This window comes from Hydra vulgaris, chromosome 13 (genome assembly GCF_038396675.1).
Source record: "Hydra vulgaris chromosome 13, alternate assembly HydraT2T_AEP".
NCBI lineage: Eukaryota > Metazoa > Cnidaria > Hydrozoa > Anthoathecata > Hydridae > Hydra > Hydra vulgaris.
In genome coordinates, this window is record NC_088932.1 from 37,191,303 (window position 1) to 37,212,654 (window position 21,352).

Below are 21,352 nucleotides of genomic sequence, written 5' to 3' on the forward strand. Positions count from 1 at the left end.
TCTTTCTCTACACGTTTACCAAGTCATAGCACTTTGAAAACATGGAAACAACATAATACAAACATATGTATCAACTATAAACACAATAAATGTGTTTAAATATGTATATAAGGTTGTATAACTATATATAAGGTATATAACTTACATACATATTTAAACACATTTATAAAACAATTATATAACACGTATTAACACATGCACAATAAAAAAATACTTTACATTATTATAAAAAAAACATTGATAAAACAACTATAAAGCACATATTATCACATACACATGCTTATCAAAAAATCTTAATTTTTAAAAATTTAAAAAGATTCAAAGCAAACAAAATAAATATATACAAGCAATACTCTTTAACTTCATTTTTTTTTTCATAAGAACTGTAATACTCATAATAAAATTTAACCTTTACATACAATAACATGTGACATGTCATGTAAGTGTTGGCACAAAGTTTTAATTTATTTTTCTAAATTTTCTAAAAAAGAACAAAAATAGTTAATAGCATCACAGAAATTTCAAAGTAGTCATAACCATTTCTATGGAAATAGCATTGGTATAACTTTTTTGCTGCATAAAAGTAATTAGGCCTCATCCATATCCTTATTTTCTTTCTAAAAATAAAATAATAAAAACTGCTAAAAAAATAAAGCTAAAAAAAAAACTAAAACAACCAAAATGTAAACAATATAAAAAATTAATATGAGTGATCCTTTCTACTTTGTATTTATAAAAATGTTATATATATATAACTATTTTCTATACTTACCTTAATTATAATATGATCTTAACGATGATTATTTGTCTTAATATGATTCTTTACGTATTTTTATGATTATTTATCTTAACATGATTCTTTATTCATATTATCTTAATATGATTCTTTATTTCTAAACTAATAAATAATAATTAAATTCTAAAAGGAAAAAAGTTTTAACTTGCTTAAGAGATCTTTCTACAAAGACCGCGTGCATTTTAAGAACGCGCTCTTTCAAAGCCTAGTAACTAATGAAATGACGTTAAACGTTTTCTGTAGCAATTATATTAAAATAAGGTCCATATTTAAATTCAACATGATCCATGAATAACCATGCTTAATTACATAATATATTAATGAAACAGAAAAGAAAATAGTTACCAGATGCTGATTGACTGTACATATTTTGAGAATAAACTAAAAATGAAACACATATATACATACACATTTATACATTCATGCATACATACATACACACATACAAACATGCATACATACATACATACATACATACATACATACATACATACATACATACATACATACATACATACATACATACATACATACATACATACATACATACATACATACATACATACATACATACATACATACATACATACATACATACATACATACATACATACATACATACATACATACATACATACATACATACATACATACATACATACATACATACATACATACATACATACATACATACATACATACATACATACATACATACATACATACATACATACATACATACATACATACATACATATATGAAACATAAATTATGTTCCATGTTATGCCCAATAAGGAATTTGATATCATATTGATATCAAACTATAATATATATATATATATACATATATATATATATATATATATATATATATATATATATATATATATATATATATATATATATATATATATATATATATATATATTTATATATATATATATATATATATATATATATAAATATATAAATATGATATCATACTGAAATTTATGTTATCAATATGATACCAAAGCAGACGTTTATGATATCTATATGATATCAAAATGAAATTACTCATTAATATCATTTTGAACTCAAACCCTGATATCATAATATATTGAAATATTTTATTGTTATTTTAACAAATTATATTTTTGTAAACAAAATTTTATAATTATTTCAAATAATTTTATATTTTTTTAGTAAAGTTAAATTTAATCGTATAAATAATATTTTTTGGTGAAATTGATAGATGTCATATTATATATATTTAAATACAAAATATAAATTCAATATTATAAAACATAACGCTAAGAAAAAAAGTCAATATAACTATTAAAAGTTTTATTTGAAAAAAATAATAGATAGCAAATGTTCAGGTAAAGCCATAACAAAGAGAAATACAGAAAATGTCACAAATTTGTAGATTGGTCTTTAACAGATATATATTCAGAGAGATGGAGACATGGGCTCGGCTATAACATCACTTTAACTTTACAAATGGGTTTTTGACAGCTACACAGACTTGACTTAAAGTCACTTTTTGAATTTTGCATTCTACTTCTTTTCCGCATTAAATTTAGATTTATTTATCGACTGAAAATAATAGCGCGAGTTGAAAATAATAATGAAAATGTAAATTATAGCCTAATCATTAACAAAATAAGAATGATTTTTACTTCATACCAACAAATTTGTCTGATACTGAGTCAATTATTTTTTTTTTCTGATATAGAGTTGATTATTCCCATCACACAAGGTTCATTACTTTGGAATTCAAATTGCAATTATAAACCTAGAAAACCTTAAAAAAAAATGACATTGTCATTATATCTCAGACTTTTACAAAAGCATTGAAGAATATTATAAAGTTAGTTCAGTTTGTATAAATTTACTGTAAAAGTTTAAATACATTCATAAAACTAGGCCTACCTTAATATTTAAAAAACACTAATGAGTATTCCCCAAAAGTATCTAATTATATAGTTATATAATTATCTACTTATATAATTTAACTTCGTTCAAAAAATTCGAAAAGTTCTATTGATCTGTTATTTTAAAATGTAAATATACAATTAGTTACAGTAAATAAAGGTTGTGGGCACATTGAAATAAATATAAATTTTGTTCTGAAAATTTATCAGTACCAAGTGGTACTATATATTTGACAGTGCTGTCAGCTATATAATAACAAAGTTTAACAAATAATAATCTTCCTAAACTCTAGAAAAAAGCTTAGACTCATAATATAACATGTCATTAAATCACAACATAAGTAAATAATAACACATTTGCATGGGTGTATATTTAAATAAGTAGGTTGTAAATAATTTGAAAATTATTATTTTAGCGTTGTAAATTACTATTTTCCCCGGCATTTTTTCTGAAGAACCTTTATTAATGAAACACAGTGTTAAAATTTAAAAAATGTTGTTAAGTGATTTTCTACTTATTTATAATTGCTCTGTTCTTTTAAGAATATTGGGCACGTTGGATGCATTTTAAAATTGTTTAAATATATGTGTGTGTGTATATGTATGTATATATATACATATATATATATATATATATATATATATATATATATATATATATATATATATATATATATATATATATATACATATATATATATATATACATATATATATATATATATATATATATATATATATAAATATATATATATTTATATACATATATATACATTTATAAAATATATATATATATATATATATATATATATATATATATATATATATATATATATATATATATATATATAAATATATATATATTTATATACATATATATACATTTATAAATATATATATATATATATATATATATATATATATATATATATATATATATATATGTATGTATATATATATGTATATATATATATATATATATATATATATATATATATATATATGTATATATATGTATGTATATATGTATATATATATATATATATATATATATATATATATATATATATATATATATATATATATATATATATGTATATATATATATATATATATATATATATATATATATATATATGTATATATATGTATAAATATATATAGGTGTATAAATATATGTATAAATATATATATATATATATATATATATATATATATATATATATATATATAGATATATATATGTATATATATATATATATATATATATATATATATATATAAACGTATATATATGTATATATATATATATATATATATATATATATATATATATATAATATATATATATACATATATATATATATATATATATATATATATATATATATAAATATATATATATATATATATATATATATATATATATATATATATATATATATATATATACAGAGGCACACACACAAACACAAATATTTTTTTACCAACTGCTGCCCTTAATAGTTTCTTTAAGTCACTGAGTATTCTGAGCTACTACTTTAGAAGGATATTGTATCATTCTTTTTATAGCAATATCATAAGCTAAAAGATTTAAACAATGAAAGTTACAATTTAAGAGATGAAAAGAGTAGAACACCCTGGCATTGTTCTCAAAGTAACAAAAAAGTTCATGAACATATCCTTATTGAGTAAAATAATCTTTTCTGTACAGCATATGAATAGCTACACTTAAACTAACAATTAAAAAATGGATGTATTTTTATTTCCTAAGAATATGATTCAAAACCACGTGTCCACAATATAAAAGAAAAGATATTGATTTAGAGGCTTTTCACAACTTCATATATTTTAGACTTAATTTTACAAAATGGTTTACAACTAAATTCTATATGAATGAATTCTTTTAAGGAACATAAGTAAACTGTTAATAAATTAATTTGCCCAGATGACAATCGAAGAAGAAGCAGCCCTTATTTCAGATAAAATATATATGTTAAGTATAAGCAAGGTTGAACCTTGATTTGCGTTGAGAGGGAACTGCTGCACCATATCTACTTTAAGTGATTCAATGATACTGATATCCGAGTGATAATTTTTTTAATTTTTTCCTTTATATGTTTTAGCAGTGGGCATGAAAATTCATTTAACCATTTTAGGTTTTTTCCACCTTACAATCACATCCATAACGGCCATTAAGTTATTAAATTAGAGCTTTAGCTGGCGCATCACAAATTGAAATATTTTACCTTTTACTTGTATGATATTTCCATTATTATTAATAATGTCATTTGCCATGAAGGGTCTTTCATAAAGTATGTATTCAGATATCGGAGGAGGAAGCTACCCAAAAACTTATGAATGCGTACACGAGAGGGAAAGGGGGTGGTGGTGGTGGTTAAAGACAGCAAGTATGTACGCGGTGTGACTTCTTCTCATTCTTTATCTATTTAAAAACTTAATTTCTTTTTTTTTAACAAAAGCATCGAGTTTTATGAGTTTAAAAAACTATTATTCTGTTATGTAACAAAATTAATAATTTTGTTATAAGTGATATCAAAATAACTAAATATCTTTTTTTTTTAATGCTTTGAAAAATTTTGCGTTGGAAAAGAGTTGGGGGCATGGGGTTGACTTCGTAATAATACATACGCATGCAGTGGAAGAAGAAGGGGGGAATAAAAAGCATACAGGTGTGTACAATAAAAGGAAGAAAGCTCCTTTTATTGTAAAGGAACTTCCTTCCTTTCTCGTTGGAAAGAGGTTTCTTAGTCAGTGGTTTTACTGCATACATACTCTATGGATATCCCCCTAAGATTTCTTAATTCCCCTTGAATTCTTTTATGTGTTCTAAATTAGCTGACTTCTGTAATCCACCAAACAACGCCATAACAAATGGAATGGTTTCACAAATTTTGTGAACATGACACTAGATTTGCCAGAGAAACATATTTTCACTTTTATGGATTGACAATCCGTCAAAGGTTAAAGATTAACTTCACGAAGTCTATATTACTGTTTAGATCTCAAAATACCATCTTTAATTTTTTGTTACCATTTTTTATCAAAGTACCATCTTTTATCCTAAAACACGTTCTCTCCAACTAAACTAATAAACAAGTATTATGATGCAAATAAATGCAGTTAAAGAAAAAAAAAATAGCAACTAAGTAAAAACAAGATAACTGCAAAGAAATATCAAAAGTATAGCATTTAATGCAAAAAAATAAACTTTTAAATAAGTAAAACAAATGTAACTTTAAACTTAGGCTTGTAAATCCTGGAAGATTTACAAGCTTAAGTTTATAGTAACATCTGAGTTTTAAAGTATTTTCAATAGCGTCTTAACTTGTGCTAGAAGATCTAAAAAAAGAGACTACAATGTAGTTTCTCTTGTTAGAATACTTGACATTTAACAGCCCAGCGCACAGTGAGTCAAAATCCATAAAAAACGGCAAAAAACCCCCATAAAAAACATTGCTAGGAAATAATTAATTAAATTATAAGGTAACTAAATACCACTAAAAGACAATGATAAATTTTTTTGTGAAAAATTTTCGAGATTTTGCCAATTTATACGCCTTTTTCGAGACATTAATTTTACTTTATTTATCGAAAAACTCGTTCAAAAAAGTCTCGCTTTAGTGTCACTCTTTTAAGATTGATATGGGTAAAAACAGTTCAAAATGAAATTTGAAGTCATATGTTTAAGATGTTTAGTAACTATTAGCAATATTTTTGACAATAAATTTTAATTTTAGATTTTCAGTACTGAAATCTCAAAAATGTGTCATAAATTAATTTTTTAAAATTAGTTTAATTTTGAATTTAGTTTAAAAAATCAAAGGATTCCACTAAATTCCATGATAATTTTAATATATTCCCATTAATAGGTATATATGAAAGCAGAAAAAAATATCATTTGCCCCAACTTGCCCCAGTTAAAATAAGAGCTTTTAAATACTTCGTTTTATTTGTATTTTTTTTTTCCGCTTTTAATTCAAACTTGCGTAAAAGTAGCGAACAATAGTTTATTGCTTACCTTTATCACACAAATGATAAATTTAGTTACTGTAAGTGAAAAAACTCATGCTCAAGCAGATGGTGCTAATTATCAAACTTCAAAAACCAAAATATGCAACATTTGATTGTATAGTGCATGTTTTAAAATTAAAACTAGCATATAAAAAAACTAACAATAGTTTATTACTTTGATTCAACATGAAATGAATACATTTAGTTCCTATAATTCAAGAGTTAGGAATTAATCATGATAGTTTAATCGAGGCTTTTCTACGTGAGTTTTCTAGACTGGAGGGTCTATACTATGAAAGTTTTGACAAACCTGAAATAATTAATCTAAAGAAAACTCTAATAATATTTAAATGTAAATTCCGATCAAAGTTGCGGAAAGACTCACGAATCTTCTCTAGACTTTTAGAACACGAGCAAACTTGGTTGAACAAAGATGTAACTGTTGACAAAAAAAAACTTTGCACCAGGTCCAGGAAGAAAGTGCAAGAACTAAGAAGATTTAGGTGATAAAAGCATCTAAGGTAATAATAAATCAACTAAATTCAATCCAGTTAAAAAAATATTCTACAAGGTTAAATGTTAAACATTATCTTGTTTAAAGTTACCAAGTTGGCTGAATATCCTGCTGAAGTACTGCAGTTATCATGAAAAGTGCTACAAACTCTGAAAAAAGTAAATTCACGGAGATAAATTTTCCGATAAAAATGAAAACCGAAGATGCCTTGAGTTTAATAATTCAGTGTGACTTTTCTGATGAACATTAGAAATTCGTCAATAATAGATAATGCAGGTATTTAACCTTCACTTCATGAAATTAAGAATGAGAGACACAAATGTTATACTGAGGGCTTAATTGTGACAGAAACATCTGCTTCAACTCTTCTACAGGGTATGTTTAATCACACTCCGACAAGGATATTAACTTTTGCGGAATGACAAGACTCTATAATAATTTTTGCTGAAATTTTGGGGAGGCCCAAAGGTCTTTTTCACTTTAAAAGTGGTTTTGATGGTGCCTTCAGTCAAAGTGTCTATAAACAAAAACATACTATAACAAATATTGGTGAGGCCTAAGTTTACGAACAAAGTCTTTTCCAGACAGCTCTTGTTCCACTTAAATTAACCATTATGTACAAAACTGTTCATAAACTCTTGGAACATGGTGTGCAGATATTTGAGGCATTAGAACTGCCAATTAATTACTACTTTAAAGTGTCTGAAAAGTCACAAGGGGCTCTAAATAAGGAATTTCTCAAAGCTAGATTGAACCAAACAGCCAAGATATCTAGAAAGAATGTTATGAAAAACCAGTACCAGTACCAGTAGTGTTGATTAAACGTGATCCTGTAATATCAAACATTTATTTCAAAAGATACAAGGTTAAAAATGGAGAAACACATACCCCTGAATTTTTATCTTTGTTAATGCTGCAATAATGAAAAAATGCTTTTTCATTAGTATTAGGTTTTCTTTTTTTGTTTTTTTAAAAGAAAAAGAAAATAAGATAAATATTTATTTTGTATTTAATGTATTTTAATATTATTATAATATTAAAATATTTTTTTAACCAATTTTTTTTTTTAATTAGTAAATGTTTTGGTTTAAAGAATTTAATTTTTTAAAAATTAAGTCAGTCTTTGTGCGCGAAAAAGACTTTAACACGTAAACGCGTGTGTAGTACGAGCCTTAGGCACAAGAAATATATACATTAAAAAAAATGTGGTACTCTTTAATATGGTATTTTGGATCGAGGAATCCGATTTCTTTTATTTAAATCAAATTTTTCGCGCGTAATTGAGACTTACACTCATAAGCGCGCGTTATACTCGTCATAGGTACGCGTTAAAATTATTTTCAATAGAAAATTTAAGTTTTTTGACCTAAAATACGATAGTATTGATGTATTGCATGTTTATATATGGTAGTTATACAATGTTAACCGTTTTTTCACCTTACTGACTCACTGTGCATTGGCAAGGTCTTCTCTAAATGTCAGCAAAACTATATTTATTACTTTCGTAATACTGTTTTTACTATCAGTGGTAAGTTCTTAAATTCTTTTTGCTGCATTTGTGGATTTCAATCCTATTTATGAATTTAAGATAAAAGATATATATATTAAGATTAGGAGACATTAAGTCCTTCTGTTAAGTCTTATTAACTGTTTATTTAAGCAACCAAAAATTATACCTTCTTCATTTACAACATAGTTACATAGGGTATTTATTAACTGTCCTAATTTAAAAATCTTTCTACAAGCATTGCTGATCCATTTGTGCTTTCCTTCTACTTTTGAAACTTCTTAAATAATTTATGTTTAAAAATTTTACAGATTTATTAATTTTTATAAATGCTTTGTAAAAATTTTGTTCAAATAAACATTCAAATAAACTTATTGCCATAGGCTTGTTAACTCAGAGAATATAAAAAGGAGAGATTCGTTCCAATTATAGAAACTTATGCATGACATTGACAAGATAAATAAATAAATAAATGGACAGGGTTTGAAGCCAATTATTCATATGAAATTCCCTGACCGTTTTTAACATTAGCTAATATTTTATAAAATTTTTAAAATTACTCCCTTCTATAATGGAAATGCTAAAATTGCTATGCATGACAAAACTTATAAAACTTAGTTATTAGTTAAGTTAAGTATTAGTATGGATCTTATTATTTAGATGTACTATGAATGAACACAAAGAAAGTATAGGTTTCAGAAAAACATAAGTTTTAGATGATCTTCAAAAAAAACTAAAAATAGTGCACATAATATTTTTAAATCATCTTTCACACAAAAATTCACTGAAATATTTATTAAATATAAAGTTGTAAAGAATATCTTTCAACCTTTTATGCAAAAGTTGGTCTATAACAGAGACTACATTGTGTTAGTCATTTGTTATCGCTATTTGGAGCAGTACCTTTGTTATCGCTATTTTTAGCTGTACCTTTGTTACCACTATTTGCAGCTGTACCTTTGCTAATCTAACAATATCTTCATATAAAAACAGCACAGTATAACAAAACATAGCTCAGAAGCATTGAAAAAATATTTTGAGCATCAATAGCCAGACACACCTATTAAATTGCGCATTATCTAGTTCTTTTATTTAAATACATCATTAACTGAAAATGCAGAGACACCGTCTGTTTAGAAAAATTAAAGTGAAAAGCAATTTTCTGGTAAAACTTCTCTAAAATTGCAATACAAAAATGATAATGGATATAATAAATCTTGACAAGTTTTTAAATTACTTTTAACATAATCCTTCTTAAGAAAACAATTAAAAAGGTCTACTTCATCATATGTGATTCATTAAACATAAGGAACATTTAAGCAATTTTTTTTTTTATTAAGCAAAAAACAATTCAAGCTTTTCAACTGCAAACTAGCCAAGTTTGCATAAATATCATCAAAAATAATACTTTATATCAACAAACAAATTTTCAAAAAGTAAAAATTGTTAATTCAGTTTCTTTCTCTTTTCCTCACTTGCAATGTTCCTTGTAACCTAGCAACGCCTTTCATTTTCTTATCAATTTTTCTTTTTAAAGCATTCGCTTTACTAACCAATGACTAAATGTTTTTCTTTTCTGCTTGTTCCAAACTCAAGACAAACTCTTTTTCTAGCATCAATGAAGTTTTTTTACGGAGACACATTTGAGATTTTAGTTCATCAGGTTCAAACATAATAATAACTTTCTGACCAAGCCTTGCATTTTTTTTATTCTTTGACTTCTTTTCGTCATACATGAGTTGGTATTTTTAATGTGCAAATTTAAAAGCAGCTACGATTTCTGATGTATTCTGGAAAGTTTGGGGGGTTAAGGTTGTTGGTAAGAATGAAATCATACACAAGGCGTTCCCCTTCAATACCATCTGTTGATATATTGTCAGTAATATCATCCTTTTTGACACTAAACCCCCGTTAAACCGATGCCGGTCCATGACTCAGAGTCAGAACTAACTTAATGACAGATAACAGCTAATATCTTTGAAGTAAAAATTATCAAAGCAATTATTTTTATCAAAACTAATGAAAACATTTTTATTTATTGCAAATTCTCCTAACCTAAACATTAGGAACTGGTTGATAACTCTGTTCGATTTAGAAGCAGGTGAAATTTTAACTAAGATAAGATGATGCAGCAACGTTTTCATTTGACTACAATTTTTTTTTTAGGTGTGATCTGATCATAAAAATTTGGCAGCAAACTAGTACTCATGTTAACAACTACGGGATCAAGTGGACATCTTTTAAATAACTTTTCAGCAACTAAAATTAAAATATGCATGTATTGAACTTTAAATTTTTCAATATTCTTCAGAATAACTGCATCATTCTTTCTGAGCTTTGACAGTTTTGAGCAAGTCTCAATAGTTTCAGATTTAATAAACACCTTAGGAATACCTTTAACCAACTGCTCAAGATCACCATTTATTTCAGGTAACGTTGGAGCATCTATTTGATAGAGCATTAAAATCAGTTCAAGCACGCTCGCCGGGAAGCTAAAGAACTGGAATTATACAAGGAAAGGTTCCTTTTTAACACAATTTACGACAAACTTATAGGATATGCAAGATGGCAGTTTACTTTTAGACAGAGCTTCCCAATAAATTGCAGTTTTTATAAAAGAAGGCAAGTCTGGTACTATGTCCCATAAATGAGGAATTCCAATACCTCAATTCAACTTGCATTTTTTCTTTATTCTAATATCGGATGAGCAAATTTTATATGAAAAGTTTGAGTTTTCTTGTGGAGGGATCCATCGAAGGACACTTAAAGCCAGGGAGACAGGCTTAGTTGTTGTTTAAGTAAAGCTTTGAAATGAGGCTCAAGACCTTGAGTGATGCTATATCCAAATTTATTTGGTCCTGTTTAAAAAGATTTAGCAATCTCACTGTCAGAAAACATAGCTTGGAACATATTAGCGGCATCTTTGTTTGAATTGTTAGAAATTTTATTTAAGCAACAAAGCAATGCCCGCATAATTTCTGCACAAGTTTTATCAAAACTTGATACAATGAGTTCTAAAATTGTGGCTTAATAAATGTTTCTTTTTGAGAAACTATCAGTTATCTTTAAATTAGACTATTCTGCTGAATTAGGTGAATTATTATTTTTAGCAGCAGACGATTTAAAAAAACAGGAGAAATTGCTTACAACTGAAATATGCTTTCTTCCTTTTTCCTGACTTTATAGTTCTTGAATACCGATGTTCAAAAGTTTAATTATTTTTTGGCATAATTTGCATTTAGCCTGTACATTATTTTTACTTTTCATTATCAAGAATCAAAATGAGGGTAACTGTCTTTGTTTAACCATGCTTCTTTGAAATAACCTTTTTTTTTAAATATAGAAATGGTTTTAAACGATCTAAGTTCATCATTAAAAAAATATATATGTATATACAAATAGTTTTCTATATAAGTAAAAAAATATTGTAATAATAAAATAACAACCATAGATAATTTGAATAAAAAGTGTTTATTGAAAACAATTGTTATTAATCAACAAAGTAATTTCTTATTTGGTTTAAAAGCGTTTTACATAATATAAAGACATTAAAAAATATCAAAGATGTTTATTCCAAATGTAATTTAATTAAGAGCTAAAATATAACTAGGAGTTTTAGTTTCTTATGTTTACTTTTTTATTTTGTTTTCTTTCGTTAAGATTTCGATTTTTTTTTTGTTTAGTTTGCTGTTATTTTCTTTTAAGTTTTTGCTTAGGTTTTCAGCAAATTTTTATAACGACTTTTAAAAAAATTTAAAAGCCATGGTCGAATTACATGGTCATATAATGTCGTGCGGTCACACACCTTCCTGTGAAATGCTGTGGGGCATTTTTTTAATTGTCAAAATTAATTATTGGGTAGCACCAACAAAAACATTATTGCTTAATTTTAACACGAGTAGCTTCTCAATCAGAATTCCCTCAGTTTTTCCTGATTATCTGATTAAAAAAAAATATTCCCTCGGTTTTCCAGGTTTTCATGACTTTAGCCAAAATTAACTAATTTTCAAGGTTTTCTAGGTTTTCCGGGTACAGTACGAAATCTGTTGGAAAACGTTTTCCTCTTTAAAAACTATTTCAGAGAGGATTGCTTTAGAACTCTTAGAGCTGCAATTATGTTAAAGATAACACTTAAAGCTACAATTATGTTTAATTGCAATTAATTTTAGATGCACAGAACTTACTTTCAATTGAAGGTGTAACAGCAAAAACAGCGTTCAATGAAATGCTCAGTAGCAATCAAACATAACTGCAGTAATACTATAATAAATAGAGGGCAAAACAACTCATTTACTGAGTCTGTCAGACACGGCGTAAACTACTACTTCTATTACTACAAATATGTACTTAATTAACACATTCAAAGGAATACTTTAAATATGCTATTTAGTTATAAATTGCAAATATAGATCATTGAAAGCAGGTGATGCTGCTGATTTTCTGCACAGCCAATTACCAAAAATAAATTATTTAAAATCGTTACCTTAGATACAGATGTCCTTTTTTAACTAATTCTAATATCTAGGACTAAAAATTAACTCTAGAATAGTTAGAGTGCTTTTGAATAAGAATAGGTGATGTGGTATATTTTTAATATATTATGCAACTGCAGAATATATTAATATGTTGCGCAGCATGTTAAATATAATCGAAAATGATCCTCGTATTAAAAATAAATCATTAAAAACAAATATTTTACTCATTAGTTTTATTACTTTAAATGCAATTTAGTTTTTAACTTTTCTTAAATTGCGGCTAACGATAAAACAAGTTTAAAGTTTCATTTACATGGTTTTACCATTTTTAAAATACTTTTTTGCATATCTTTCAGCCATCTTGAAAGTACTTATCCATTCTTATAAGACGTTTTCTGGCAAAGTAGAATGAATGTAAGCAACTTGTATTTCACATAATTGCATGACAACATCTTGAAATCATAATGATATCATCGTATGAGTTCAAAAATCAAAAATTAGTATTTCGACATTAAAAAAGAAAAACTTAACTTTTACTGTGCTTTACAACTAACATAAGAAATTCTGCTATAAATTAAGTTTATTTCCCAAAGTTGTGATATCATTATTTTATTATGATATCACTACAATATCATAATGATATCATTATTTTATTATGATATCACTATGATATTATAATAATATTATTGTTTGATATCATGGCTTAAGAAGGTTATGATATCATTTTGATATCACATTGATTCGCGTCTTGACTGGGTGCTGTATGATATAACAGTATAGGTTTCATGTATATATGCAGTGACGTAGGAAGGTTTTTGAAATGTTTGATATAACCAACTTTAAAAAGAAAAAATATTTCAAATTTTTTTACACTTATATGAATGACAAAAAGATTCTTCACAAAAAGAAAATACTGTGATAGGAGAATGCGAGTAAAGAATACCCCCCTTCCTTCCTTTAGTTTGAGCGGTCACAAACTTTACATGGTTATAAAACTGAACACTGAATAATTTAAACCTAAAATTTAAAATCTGTCGAAGAATACATAACTAGTTTATCTTTATAAAAAATTAAATAATTCAACTCATTAGCCTCACGTTTAGGGTGGAGGGGCTAAGACTTCAGGGTTTCTTGTTCTCATTCTCCTATCACAGTAATTTTTTTTGTGAAGAATATTTTCGTCATACATATTAACGTAAAAAAATTCAGAAAATTCTTTTTGTTTTAAAGTTTTTTATTTCAAACACTTAAAAACCATCTGTATGTGTGTATACATATATTCATGCATACAGGACTCTGCGGAGTCGGATACATACATACATACATACATACATACATACATACATACATACATACATACATACATACATACATACATACATACATACATACATACATACATACATACATACATACATACATACATACATACATACATACATACATACATACATACATACATACATACATACATACATACATACATACATACATACATACAAACATAAATACATACATACATACATACATACATACATACATACATACATACATACATACATACATACATACATACATACATACATACATACATACATACATACATACATACATACATACATACATACATACATACATACATACATACATACATACATACATAAATACATACATACATACATACATACATACATACATACATACATACATACATACATACATACATACATACATACATACATACATACATACATACATACATACATACATACATACATACATACATACATACATGCACACATGCATACATACATACATACATACATACATACATACATACATAAATACATACATACATACACTTTAAGGTTCACTGAAATGCTAAAAGGCCTTTCAGCTTTTATTAATAAAGGTCGAAAAGTTTACTCTTTTAAAGCCTTACTATAAAATGGTAAAATTTATATTATGTTATAGCCTTCAAAATTAATACTAAAAGCCTCATAAACACATTAACAAACAATCATTATTTAATTTGTTAACCATGAAATTGTCACAAAGCTAAAAAAGCTTCACACTATTGAGTTACAAAGTTTAGTTAGTAAAAAAATTGTATCCAAAAATACTGTTTTAAATTTAGCTGACTTGTCTTCCGTGCGATAAAAAAAAGATGGTGTATAATAAAGTCAACATGTCATATTTGCATAATCTTTGAAAACTTACCAAGCAATTACTATATATTTCGTCCAATCTTGATAAATACTTATTAGGTCTATACTTGGATTACTCGGTAATCATCAGAATAACTTTAACTTAATAAATTTAGCCTTAATAGGCAAAAAACTTAACAGGCTTAGTCACACTTATCAAGAATAATAGGAAGCTAGACAGTTACCGAGCAATATTAACCGGGTTTTTTTATCGGGTATTTATTGAATTTGACATATATTTGACTTTGATATATATATATGTACATTTACATATATATATATATATATATATATATATATATATATATATATATATATATATATATATATATATATATATATATATATATATATATACAAAACCCTATATATAAATAAATATATATATAAAACCCTTTTTTTTTTAAAAAAAGCACGTAAAAAAATAAAAAAGGTCATTTGTTTTTTAGTGCAAATTGCTAAATTTGTAATTAAAATTAATTTAATTAATCGTTATAAACAAGGGAAGATGAATCATACCAAATATATATTTTTGTTGAAACCATCTTTTTTAATAAGTCTTTGCTTGATAACAAATACTAATTGAACTCATAAATTAGAAAATTGGTCACGGCACAATAATTTATTAACATAAAAAAAGCCTTTTTCTTTTACAAATAAAATAGAGCCTTAAACTTGATCCCAAATAGGGATACTGTCAAGCTTCATCCAAATGAAAGCTTTTAACCCTTAGTATTAGGACTAATAACAGGTTATACAAATTGCGTAATTTTTACTTATTTATTATTGTAAGATGCATCAGATAAATAAGATTAACATAAGGAAATTTGTTTATCTTTGTGAGAAACAAAATTATATGAAGCAGCTGGCCAAATTTTGAATTTGGCTTCATAATCATTTCTCCCTTTCTTAAACTAGAAAACATTTTTTTTGGACGACATTATTGATAGTGTCGCAATTCTTTAACTTTTTAAACGTCAAATTTAAGTTCAAGGAATAATTTCTTGTGTAGTAGAAACCAAAATACTTTATAACCTTAATTTTTAAAAGTTAACATATTAGATAAGTTTTTATAAAATTTAATTAAGTTGAAACATCTGGTATAGTATGTAAACTTATCCTTATAAATTTCTTATAATAAGTTACAGTATTTCTAGGGGCTATATATACGTTTGAATAAAGACGACGGTGATTACGTCACATCGTCGTTTTGGAAACCATATTTTTCTTATTTAAGATGCAAGAACACATTACATTGAAGTTTTATTATTTGTTTGTTTTTCTAACAGTTTTTTTATATTACTTGAACAACGTGGGTATATATAACCCCTAGAAATATTGTAATTTATTATAAGAAATTGATAAGGATAAGTTTATATACTATACCAGATGTTTCAACTTAATTAAATTTTATAACCTTAATGAAATTTAACGGTTGCAACTTTCGTTTTCGCAAGTATGGATGCGCGCGCATTTTTCAATATTGTCTAATGAAGAGAAGAGAACACTTGTTGTATGAGCATTTTCAATAAATTGAAAGAATGACCAAAAAAAATTTACATTTAATAGTTTTTACATTTTCAGTTCCATATATACTCAAAATTTAAGTATTAAAAACGGAATTTTTATAAAAATTTAATAAAAATCTCCAAAAAGAGGAGAGTTTATGTTTTTTTCTGAAATCCCCCGGAGGCTTAAAATCCGGAGATATTGGAACACTATATATATATATATATTTATATATATATATATATATATATATATATATATATGTATATATATATACATATGTATATCTATATCTATACCTCTCTCTCTCTCTCTCTCTCTCTTTCTCTCTCTCTCTCTCTCTCTCTCTCTCTCTCTCTCTCTCTCTCTACATTTATATGTATATATATATATATATATATATATATATATATATATAAATATATATGTATATATATTTATATATATATATATATATATATATATATATATATATATATATATATATGTATATATATATAAAATATATATATATATATATATATATATATATATATATATATATATATATATATATATATATATATATATATATATATATATATGTACATTATTTGTTTAGTTTTTTACAAACTATTTTATTAATAGTAAACCGAATAGATGTTCATGAGAACGTTCCCGTTGAAACTGATCGTTTAAATGATGAAAAAAAGTTGGGTAGGTGTATTTATTTTACGAAGGAATAAAATAATAATTTTATTTTTTCTTTTATTTCTGTTTTATTATTTTTTTTTAAATTAGTGACTTTTATGAAGAATAATAAATTGATGACTCTTATTAAATGTTATTAATTTATTTTATAAAAATAAAATAATAACTTTATATGGTAAGTTTTGCAAAGTTAAAAAAAGAAAAGATAATTAAGTTTAAAATAAATATATACTTAACTGCCTAATGTTTTTTTTTTAATAGATTTTTTGTGTTAAGGTTACAATAACTAATTCAATTTGCATTGCAATGGTTAGTAATATAAAACATTTGTTTTATATTTAGAATAAAGATTAAATAGTTTAATTCATAAAGATACTAAATATTTAGTAATAAGACATTATTAAACCTTATTAATAAAATTTAAAAACATTTTAAAATTTTATTAATAAGGCTCTATCTTTTTAATTAAAAATCATTTTTTTTCAAAAAATATTTGATAACTTAAGGTTGTTTCAAATGATTTCACATTTTATATATATATATATATATATATATATATATATATATATATATATATATATATATATATATATATATATATATATACGTATATTCATGTATTCATACTGAACAACGGTTCTTTAAAAGGATTCAATCTGCTGATTTTAATTTCCGTAAACCGGGGTTACTTTGAATAGCAAGGTAATTTTGAATACAAATTTTTTTTTCCAAGTTGTATTTATGGCAAAGATTTATATGAAACTGCACAAACCTCAAGCATCAATGTATTAAAAATAGTTTATATTTTGATTATTTAAAGTTTTACTTTTTTTATTGGTTGTTATTGTTCTTTAAAAATTGAATTGAATATTTCGGATACTTTTCTCAAAAAAATTACTCAGAATACATTGTACACTGCCTCAGCTAGTGTAGCAGCTTGTTGTCTAAGTTGCATAATTTTTGTCTATAAATTTATTATGCATTTAAAATCTAAAGAAGCTTGTTTGCCTACTATAGTTATGCTTCATTGCTATAGCATAACATACTTTATTGTATACACTTTTTTGCACACAGGGTAACTTTGAATAATGTTCAAAGTAACTCCATTGCATAAACAGTTATAAAATGTAAAACAACTTAAAAATTTTCTTTGTTGTACATGTATTATATATAATATATTACGTATCGTACATAATATTACTGTGATTAAAAGTTATAATATCATGTGTATACACAATAAGTCATACATACACACATTGTTTCTATGAGTGTTTATATGTGTGTATGTGTGTGTGTGTGAGTGTGTCTGTTCGTGTATGTGTGTATATATATATGTATATATATATATATATATATATATATATATATATATATATATATATATATATATATATATATATATATATATATATATATATGTTTGTGTGTTTCTGTGTGTTTATTCTGTTTTTACAGCACCCTTAGTTTTAAATCGTGTATAAAAAATATGTCATCATATGTGTTTGTATATTCAGTATTGTGTTAAATAAAATTATTTGAAAGTACTGTTATTCATCTTTAAACTAGCTGAAATTGGACCTGTATCAATATGGGTCCTAGTAAGTCTGTTCTAAACCGAACTTTTCAATACTTTTTCTTTATATGTCCTAGCTTTCGGAACCCGTAAAATACGAACTTTCACCAAAACTACCATTTCTATAAATAACTATTTCACACCGGTTATTTATATGCCTTTTCCTAATTTACTTGAATATATTTTAGCCAAATAATTTGTTCTGAAAAAATTATTGAAGAGCAAAAAACTTAACATGTGCACCTTTTCCGCATACGTAGAGCTTGTAAATGGCTTATAATAAGGTTTGTTTTTCTGCAAAATGCATTATATTGATAGCTCAGTGGTTAAGTGCGTTGTCATCAGTGTTGATTAACGGGGTTTAACACCTCCTCTCAGCGTAAAAAATTTTGTTTTTTCTCGAAATACATAATTAGCATATTAATTTGGTTTGAAAAATGGCTGCAGCATATCTTTTTAGCAAAAAAATACATGTCTCAAAAAAAAATTTTAAATGTCAAAAAAAAGTTTTGAAGTTTTTTCTTGCTACAGGCTCCCCTCCCCCCCCCCCCCCTCCTCCTTCCTTTTCTTTCACAGCAGCACCTTCTGGAGTTGCAAGACTGCCTTATTAAGTTTTTTCTTTATTAAGTTTCAGGCATTTTATTTTTTCAGACCATTCGCATTAATATCATAAGTATCTCAATCATGACACATACGCCAAAAATTTTTTCTCCTGGTGTTTTAATGTTTTTAGAAATTTTAGCTTATTTAGAAATTTTTTCATTTGTTAAAGTGTATAACATCGTTACATATTTTTGTCTCTCTGATTTTAATTTCTATAAAACTTCAAAAGTATTTTGTATTTTACAATAATCAAAAAGAATTAAAAAAACAATTCAACATTTGCAGGACTCTAACCACAGCTTATTATTTCATAAGCTCAGCGCTATCCACTCGGCACGTTGATAAGCAAAAATTTTGGTTATCTACGTGCCGAGTGGATTAAACACTGGCGCGTTGATAAGCAAAAATTTTAAAGACTATACAATGATTTTTTTAACGGAAATAAATGCTGTAGATCAAAATTAAGGAGAACTTGATGCGATGGTTATGCACAACAAGAACCAAGTTGGACCACCTAATGTATAAACAATAAAAAATATAATTAAAGTCAGGACGGTTTGATTCTTTTCACTTTTTTGACTGGTTTGTTATTGGTTGTTTTTTGTCAAAGTGTAGGAACAATCCTTTTAGTTATAATGAAAGCTATTTTTACAGTAAAAAGGTACTTGAATTTACAAAAGAAAATAGTATATTGTTAAGAAGAAAAAAGTATCTGGCAACTCTTCCTATTTATTGCAATCTCTTGATATTGCATTTGATGGATCTCTTGAAAAGTATTGGAGTAAAATATTTGATCAATTGGAAACCTCTTGTTTAAAAAAAGCAAAGTCAATTACAAAAAATAAATTTTCTTTGTTCTTTATTTACTTATAATCATTATATTTGTCAAATCAAAAGGTAATCTGCAACTTAGTATCTTAGTGGTTTTCAAAGAATTATGGGATTTACCTATGAAATATAAAAGTTATCTTTAATCATTTGCCAGATTTGCCAGAGAAGTTATAACTTTAGTACGCCGAGAAAATTAATGTACTTTAACCATTTTTTCATGTTGATGCCAAATTTATGCAAATGAGACTTTTTTTATGCTAGTCCACTTAAACATACCCATTTAAACAAAATAAAATACTAAATGGGTGTTTGTTATGAAATAATATTATATTATTTTAGCAATAATAAATGACTGTGAAACTAGACTGTTGTTTTTATTAAGTTTTACAACAAAACAAGGCGTTTTTGAATGGGTTTTGCTTTTGCAAAAAACGCATTTAAAGTTACCCCATTTGTGGGCTAACTTTGAATGACTATTTAAGTTAATATTATACAAAATCTTTTTATTTAAATATTATTTTAAATTTGAAATATGTAAGAGTCAATCTCAGCCCCTATATTCATTTTGTTAAATTTTGAATATTGTCAATAGGGAAGGAAGAGCAAGTAAAAATATCTTAAAAACGTTTAAAGTAACATGGTTTACCGTACATTTATTCTATAACTATGTGTGCACAATAAATTTTAATACCTGC

At 25.4% G+C, this 21,352-nt stretch overlaps 1 protein-coding gene across 3 annotated transcripts in view; it reads left to right on the plus strand.

The window, feature by feature from the left end:
• Window positions 1–21,352, plus strand: part of LOC136089230 (uncharacterized) — a 164,470-nt gene that overhangs the window by 118,087 nt on the left and 25,031 nt on the right. For all 3 annotated transcript variants that reach the window (XM_065815022.1, XM_065815023.1, XM_065815024.1), the window contains one exon: window positions 17,588–17,656. In XM_065815022.1, coding sequence (XP_065671094.1) covers window positions 17,588–17,656 — 69 coding nt within the window. The remainder of the gene's footprint in view (window positions 1–17,587; window positions 17,657–21,352) is intronic.